Source organism: Betta splendens, chromosome 16 (assembly GCF_900634795.4).
Source record: "Betta splendens chromosome 16, fBetSpl5.4, whole genome shotgun sequence".
In the NCBI taxonomy this organism is placed as follows: Eukaryota; Metazoa; Chordata; class Actinopteri; order Anabantiformes; family Osphronemidae; genus Betta; species Betta splendens.
Genome location: NC_040896.2, coordinates 6,515,188 through 6,523,127, shown reverse-complemented (window position 1 = coordinate 6,523,127; position 7,940 = coordinate 6,515,188). Strand labels below are relative to the sequence as shown.

Genomic DNA, 7,940 nt, shown 5'->3' with positions numbered 1-7,940 from the left:
ATTAATAGAAGAGTAGTAAACAGTTAACGTTTAACACTTTCACAGCTATAAAGAGGACAACAAATACACTTACAAATACTACAGGTGTACTACTACATACTGCATAAAGGTCAGTAGTATTTACTTCAGGAGACTCCTGAACTAAATGTCGATGAGACCCTGAAAAGTTCAAGGAAATAAAATCGAAAGTAAACTTTCGTTCTCTTTTGCGCTTTTTCATCGCTGACCCCAGAACAGCGACGTTTCTCTGCGCCAAATTAAGCGTGAAGGTGCAGAACTGACCTGACTGCGCCAAACAAGTTGCCATCGCTGCCGCTTTGTCGATCGCGTCTCGTTTTCGTGTTCCTGCTTTGTTTTTATAGAGAAAGTGTCACATGACGCGTCGCAGCGCTTCCTCTTCAGAAACAGAAAGCAGCGGCATCACGTTGGGAGTCCGCACCTGGAGCGACACCCAGAGCACGAGGAAACGGCTCCTCCGTGAATCTAAGGACTCGGTGCTCGAGGACTAAAGCTCGGTGACATTCACGTTGATGATCAGCCTCATGACGTTTCTCATGTTTTGAAGCGCTGAAACAGCCGGCGTTCGGTTTGATTTGGCGCACCATAACTGCGCACGCGCGCAAACTACATGCAGTATCATAAGGTGACGAGGTTCCTTTGAGCCTGTGGTAACGCCAGCAGGTTCTATTCCAGTAGATGCTGCGTGGTGTGAAAGTGGACGACGTTAACGTTAACGACGGACAGGAGCCAATAAACGCTGAACGTTCATACAGTTTTAATAGGACTGAACTGTGTTTGTGCTGATGGTAAAAATGTCTGATAAAATGTGCAGCGAAGGGAAGTTACAGGTTGAAAAGCAGAAGCTCTTTGTGTAGTTTGTGTATTTGTTCCATTTGCTGTCGTGTGAAGCTGTGGCCAACGCTGCAGCATTGATTGTTCGCTTGCAGACATTGGATGTTGAATGTGGGGCCTGTGAAGGACTCTGTCTCTGCAGCCGTGGAGCTGATGAGGCGCTGGAGTCTCTGTCAGGTCACATGTGCTCAGCTGATGAGGGACAGAAACCACGTTCAGGTCCTGAGGATTCTCCTGTGAACACGACCCCAACGCTCAACAAGCGGTTTAAAATGGAACTGGCCACTTGTTAGAGGAGCTTCTCTCCATTTCCTTGGTTTGGCTTTAAAGACGGACAAAACACAAAACATTTCACCAAACGAAACCTTTATTGAATTTCATAGAAAACATTTGTAGAATCATTAGAAAAGTGCTGAATGGAATCATAATGACAAACGAGTGGATGAAGAGACGAATGGATTCTGCATCATCATCATCAGGACCAGAGCAGCTCATTGTCCACTTTTAATCGTCTCTGAATTTAATCTGTAATTAGAAGCGAAGCTGCTGTAAATGGCGGCCGAAGCTTCGTCATGGAACCGGTCCCAGTGAAGCTGCTGCTGCTTTGGATCCAGTAACCAAGCGTCGTCTCCAGGAGACGCTTGGATCCAAGAGTCGATAACGTACGAGCCGCTTCCTCCAAAAGTCCGATTGTAACTTTTGATTGTGGTGTTTTCTGTAGTGGTTGCTGAGGTTGGACCTCGGAGCTCCTCCGTGGTGAGGCTCCTCTTCACCCCTGCGCTGCCTCACATGATGGGGTAGCTGGCCAGGTTGGCTATGCCGCACAGGTTGCCGCGGTTACGGGCCATCAGGATGTAGCCTTTGTTGCCCCAGCCCTCGCCCCAGCTGTGGACGAAAAGGAACAAGGACACACGTTGAGCAGAACGGGTCGTCATCTGTCACCGCGTCCCATCGACATCACGTGCGACGTGTCCCACCTGTTCTTGACGATCCAGAACTTCTTCCCCTTGGCGTTGACGCCGTAGCCGACGGCCAGCACGGCGTGATTCACGTCCTCCTTGTTGCAGTTGGCGTCGTAGTAGATACCTGTGCGGGTCAGACAGGAAGTGAGCGTGCTGGCTGAGTTGACGTGAGTGCTGGGAGGAGGCTGTCTGTGGGCTCTGACCTCGCTGGTAGAACTGGAAGGAGCTCTGCATGGCGTCAATGCCCACGGACACCGGGCCCACTTTGTACAGGGCCACGGCCAGCGCGTGCTCGTCGCCCACCGGCACCTCCTTGTAGCCGCTGCACTGGGCGGCCGCGCCTGAGGCGTTGTACCGGCAGGGCTGGTCCTGCAGCGAGGAGACAGAGCCTGGGTGAAGGCGCGCTACGAGCTGGACTGACCTGCAGACAGGAAGTCACCTCTCCCATGTAGGGGTAGGCCGCCTCGGAGTCGATGCCGCCGTTGACGCGCACGTAGTCGAAGGCCGTGGTCATGTAGCCTCCTCCGCAGCCGTCGTTGCCCTCGACGCAGTCCACCAGGTTCTGAGGACTCAGGTCCACCAGCTGACCCGTCTTCTTGGCCAGCTGGCCCTCAAGGGCCCCGGCGGAGCTGAACGCCCAGCAGGAACCGCAGGAGCCCTGTCAGAATCAACAGGGATTTATTATTGCTCTTTATTGAGTTCAGTTCTTTTAAATGGGACATTCGCATGATGGAATGAAGAAGCAAATGGCCGGTCAGCAGTTACAGTCAAACTGCTGCCGCGCAGCGTCGTCCCCTGTTTGTCCACTAGGTGGCAGGCTTGGACATGGTTTAAATTGGCCCCAGCACATGGTTGGCTTCATGGTAGAGGTGAACCGGGCACAAACCAGCAGCTACAGCTTAGTGACGTCACTGGTGTTCTTTGCTCATAAATTGGAGCCATTCATCAAAGTCTTGGGGAGATTCTCCTGCTCCACACATTAAGCTGCTATGTTTATATTCATACAAGATGGAGAATTGTTGGATGAAAATAATCGGGATGTTTGCTTTGAAGGTCCAGATGCTCGGTTGGTGACGGAGAACAGGCTTCGCTGGAGCCTCAGTGAGTCTGACACATCACGATCCTGTTCAGATCTCTGTATGTGAAGCTCTGAGCGTCGTTCTGAGCACCGCTGATGATGATTTTCATAAAAGAAACAAAGCTCAATTCACACGAGTAACGCAGCCAAGCTGAATAATTCCGTTCATCTGTCAAACAGCAGAGGGAGACGTTTCACCAAGACGCAGCCGCTGTTCAAAGGTACAAATGAGTAAATTAATTAAGACTGGATCAAAACCAGTCTGGTCCTCTTCAGCTCAGTCCTGGTTTACACTGATTCAAAGGTTCAATCCACTGGTGATGACTAATAACGTGATTATCACATTTATTCTTGTTGCTGCTGGTGGTTACACAACCGTCCTCAGGGATCGGTTTTGGTTCTAGAACATGGTGAGAAGCTGCTGAATATTTTCAAATTTTTCCATTAGGTTTTATACATTTCTGCACAATGCCATTGTCTGTAAATATCTGATTGTGTGATTGTGGTTTTCTCTAAACTTCCCTAAAGCGAATCACTTCTTGTTTGTTGTGAATGGTTTGTTCTGGTTATTGCCTATTGTTTACCAACTTCATTTCCCAGGTTAATCCTCGCCGTTTTCCCTGAAAGCAGCCTTGGAAGCTGTTTCTCACTCTTCTCCAAACAAACAGCATCACATGACAACCGCTAAGTGGCTACCTGTGATTGACAGCCTTACGTCACGTTGAACATTCCCACTGCATTTGGGGATTTTGATGTGTGAAGCTCATGGTCACATTTCCTGGAACTGGAGTCTCGACTGTGATACTGGTGCCAAGGCAGCAAAGACAAGTCTGCGCCAGCAGCTTCTCGCTTCAGCGACTGCACATTCTATTCAGACACGTCATCAGTGATTTACAGAAACAGGTTGTGGAGCACTGACACACCTTGAGTTCACAAGCTGCTTTGTAACGCGTTTTAACCAGGTTCTGCTCAGAACATCCAGCGGTCTCCCTATTTTTGCTCTGGTTTTGGTCTCCACCGACTCAGAAGCAAAGCCCTTCAGCTTCAGCTGGTTTCTAACGTATTCAAGGATAATGACACCAAACAGAACCGAACCCGCGGGATCTGTGGTCTAACCTGGTTCTTCACAGACGTCACCATGCCCTTCTTGCGGTAGTCCACGGATTTGGGAAGTCTGGACACCTTGTCATCCAGGTCCATGGTGAAGCTGCGCTCAGGGTTCAGTGGGAGCAGCAGGCCGGTCATCTTCTCAGCTACTTCCTCTGACGTCTGCATCAACACACACACGTTACACTTTGGCTTCATTTTGGCAAACTGGTCGAGCTTCTAGACCGATAGCTGCTGAGGAACTTTTCTTAGTTCCTGAAATAATCAAGGGATAAAAATGTTTGAGGACAGGAACGAGAAGTGGAGGGAGAAAGGATAAAAGAAGTAAAACAAGATACGGAGGAGAGGGATTTGATGGAGCGGGTGACGGGATGAGGAGAGTTTTATAAAGAGATGCTGTAACACACGTTACTCTAAAGGAAATGTCAGCGTGTGAAAGAGATTCAACAGAATAGATAAGAAGCTAGTAGAAAAGCAGGAGCCAGTAGAAAAAGAGGAATTCCAGTGAAAGGCCGTTAATTATTATCAGATTTCCTCAGCGCTTTCATTAGGTCTCAGGCACCATCTGCTCACTCAGTTCATTCCACTTAATGCTGCAGCCCGAACAAAAAACAAAGCTCATCCTTCATTTCCCGCCACCTGTTCCAACTTAAACATGAAATTGGCAATTGATCCAGAATCTAGAGGCTCCTGTCAATAAGACATGAGCCTGAGCTGATCTGCTTCCGCTTCGTGCTGCTCTAAGCTCTGATGCAGAGCAGACGCCCCCGTTAGTCACGACCTGATGCTCTGTCTCCACCTCGCTGAGCTGCAGGTCAGGAACGCTGGGTGTGACGTGAGAGCAGCAGACACACAACAAGCCGCTGAGTCAGATACAAAGGATGCAAAGAGGAACGAGAAATGAGTTGAGAAATGTGAGTCTGTGCCGTGCAGCTGCTGCTGAAGCTAAAAGGCTAAAGGCGGACTGTGGAGCGAGGCGCTTGCGCGGCGGGCGGCGCTCACCATGTCTCCCAGGTGGTTCATGCCCAGCTCGTAGGAGTGCAACCCCAGCGCGGCCTCCTGGTTGTGGGCTTGGATCAGCAGCATGTTCTTCTCCCACACGGCCCTGCGGACGCCCTCCTCGTCCTGAGGCACAGAGAGCGGAGTCCGAGTCTGAGCCAAAGGCTGAGGCAAAGCACAGGCAACACAGGGAACGCCGGTGGCCGAGCGCCAGCTGGCAAATAACACAGGAGGCTTCGTGTTTGTTGCAACCAGCAGAAAGCAGCCGAGCCCCAGACGGAGGCGTCTGCTGCAGCTTCACCATCACTCCGCTGTCAGGTCGTCTGACGCGTCTCAAGGACGCAGACGTTCTGTCCTCGTTTCCCTCGTGCACCGACGCCTGACAGCTAAAAGCAGTCAATCCGCTCCAATGGGCCAAATTTACATTTTAATTAGCAAAGAGAGAACAAGCGTGTGTGCTACAGCCCACTTTCATTAATTAGGACGCTCACACATTCATCTCCTCTAATAGTTACAACTGGCCCATTGTAACGAGGGCTGAGACATCGCTTGGACTGTAATTGGTTCAATCTCTACGAGTGTGTTTCACTTAAAGGATGCCAGCGCTGCGTGTAGTAGCAAATGTGATGGAGTCGCATGCTTGGCTGGACTGATGAGAAGCATCCTCCTCTGCTCACGTCTCTGGTCCCTGACTGGAAAATGAAGTAAATGAAGGCGATTGGACAGAAGCTCATAAGTCAGGCTGCTTCACGCGTTGCAGCCGTGACCTCCAGGCGAAGAGCTTGAGGCGTTCTCCTCCTCTCTTGAGGCTGTGCTGTTCCTGTGTCTAACTCTCGTCTGTCTCGTTGTGGGCGTGTCTTACTCAAGGACACGCTGGGGGCCCTGGTGGGCTTCAACCTGGGACGTTCTACCAACGTTCTACCAACGTTCTACCAACTGAGCATCAACCAGCGCTTCATGTGGAACAAATGTTACCAAATGTTGAATGGCCCAAAGATGAGTCATAATATAAAATAATGATCCTTCTCCATATTTTGTTCACCAACAGTGTGTTGGACTAACACTGAATACAGCAAACGTCCAGATGGAGATTTGATGCTCTACGTTCTACGAGCAACATCTGTTGATGGTTTCTTCTGGGAGCTGCAGCCTCACAGCTGAACCGCACACACTGGCAGCAGCAGAACCAGGCCAAGACAGACGCACAGCGACCCGACTGCTGCTGCGCTGAGTCACGCGGAGACGGACAATGAGTCAAACAAAGTGTCCACGTGTTGAAGCACTCAGTGGTGCAGAGACGGGACAGAGGAGGACGGACGCTTGGACATGAGCTCACGGAGGCGAACGGGGAAGTGAGCACGCGTTCAGATTAATATTCTAATGACAACAAGCTGCTCAGGAGCGGAAGCTCCAGCTTAAACAGAAGTGTAACGTCCTTCCATTAACGTGGCTCTGATCCGACTCCTCGTCCTGCTGCTGGTGAACAACTACAGTAAAGAGCTCCTATGTGGCCTGTTCATAAAACATGAGGCTCCACAGGTTCACTGAATTATGCAGCTGATAAATGAGCACATGCTCTGCTCCGTGGCCTCTGTTCGGTCTCCTACAGGTGAAGCAAAGCAAATCAGCCTCACCGAGGAAGGAAAGCGTGGGACTTTTCTGGTTTTCAAATATACCTGCTGCACCTCACACCAATATTAAACATGAAATATTAAATGAGTCCCACAGGGATGGAACTGCTGTTCAATTATTCATTATTTAAATGCTAGTGGATACAGGATATTCATGATAATGTCATGTCAAGGCCACATCCTCTGCTTTCATTCATTCTGAATATAATATTTTAATCTCCGTTGGAGAGCCTGGGGTCCTACCAGGCCGTTGTACTCTCTGCCGTGAGCAACCTTCCACTGCTCCCACTGCGCGTCCAGCGCGGCCGGGTCCAAGTGGCCCAGAGCTGAAGCCGCCAGCAGCATCGCGCACGCACACCACAGCATCCTGCAAAGGAGCAACACAGAGGGACAACGGGCTTCATTTACATGAGAGACATGAGGCTGGAGTGTGACTGGCTTTAAGCTCAGCAGCTGTAAGAGAGGGAGAACGCTGCAGCAGAGCAGGCATCATGTGACTCCCGCTGGCGTGACGTCTGTTTCCACTCTGCCGGGAACAAAAGCCTGAAGAATGCTGACCCGCTGCAGAGCAGGCACACGCCTCAACACGGAGACTCCAACCCCAGCGTCAAGCGTCTCTGCTGTTTCACGACATCCTGCCTCTGATCTGCTTTGTGCCGCAGAAAACACACTTCTGCCGCCTACACATTCATTACATGCGCCGTGGCTTCACCCAGGGGTAAATCCAAGGGCTTAAATAGCAGCGTCTCATGATCTATATGCAAATAATGCAGAGTTTACTGAGGCGCATGTCGCTGTGTGAGCCAGAGTTTCCTGCAGACGGAAGATATCGATATTTATGTCTCATCACTAACTTTGAAAACAGCTCAGAGCTGAGGCAGTAACATCCAAAATCATTCTATTCTGGTGCAACTGGGTCACAAATGGTTCCTTAATCTTAATCCTAAAGCTAATTACTTTATTAGCTCAAAATTCATCTGAGCCTAAACTCAAAGGGAGGAAATCTTAAAGTCAAACTCAAAGTCTTTCCTGGGACTTTTATGAGATCTGTGCTATTTAGGTTCAGTTCAGTGAGATGAGACTTAGTAGGAAGGTAGTAAGGTTAGTAAAGTAGTAAGAGAAATTAAACAGAAAGTAAACAGTGATCGTTACCTTATGTCCTGCAGTTAGAGTCTCTCTTAGTGTCGTACCTTGTTCGTCTGTTGTGGAACTAGGTCAGCGCGTCTGTTTATATGTGATGGATTTGAGGAAGTACAGTGGGAGCTCCAAGTCTGGGAGGAGTTGAGCTCTTTCCAGTCGGGGGAACCACAT

General features: G+C 49.8%; 2 protein-coding genes across 2 annotated transcripts in view; both read right to left on the bottom strand.

Annotated features, from left to right (window-relative positions):
* The window catches only part of ctss2.1 (cathepsin S, ortholog2, tandem duplicate 1), a 5,490-nt gene extending 5,049 nt beyond the window's left edge, over positions 1 to 441 (bottom strand). The window contains exon 1 of the mRNA XM_029130205.3: positions 283 to 441. Coding sequence (XP_028986038.1) covers positions 283 to 307 — 25 coding nt within the window. The 5' untranslated portion in view covers positions 308 to 441. The remainder of the gene's footprint in view (positions 1 to 282) is intronic.
* A 760-nt stretch (positions 442 to 1,201) lies between these two features.
* Positions 1,202 to 7,940, bottom strand: ctsk (cathepsin K). The gene is made up of 8 exons (XM_029130024.3): positions 7,782 to 7,940; positions 6,873 to 6,996; positions 5,002 to 5,124; positions 4,009 to 4,161; positions 2,254 to 2,472; positions 2,018 to 2,183; positions 1,830 to 1,938; positions 1,202 to 1,737 (listed from the first exon to the last, which is right to left on the bottom strand). The coding sequence occupies exons 2-8, from the start codon at positions 6,993 to 6,995 to the stop codon at positions 1,638 to 1,640; spliced, it is 993 nt and encodes a 330-aa protein (XP_028985857.1). The 5' UTR covers position 6,996; positions 7,782 to 7,940; the 3' UTR covers positions 1,202 to 1,637.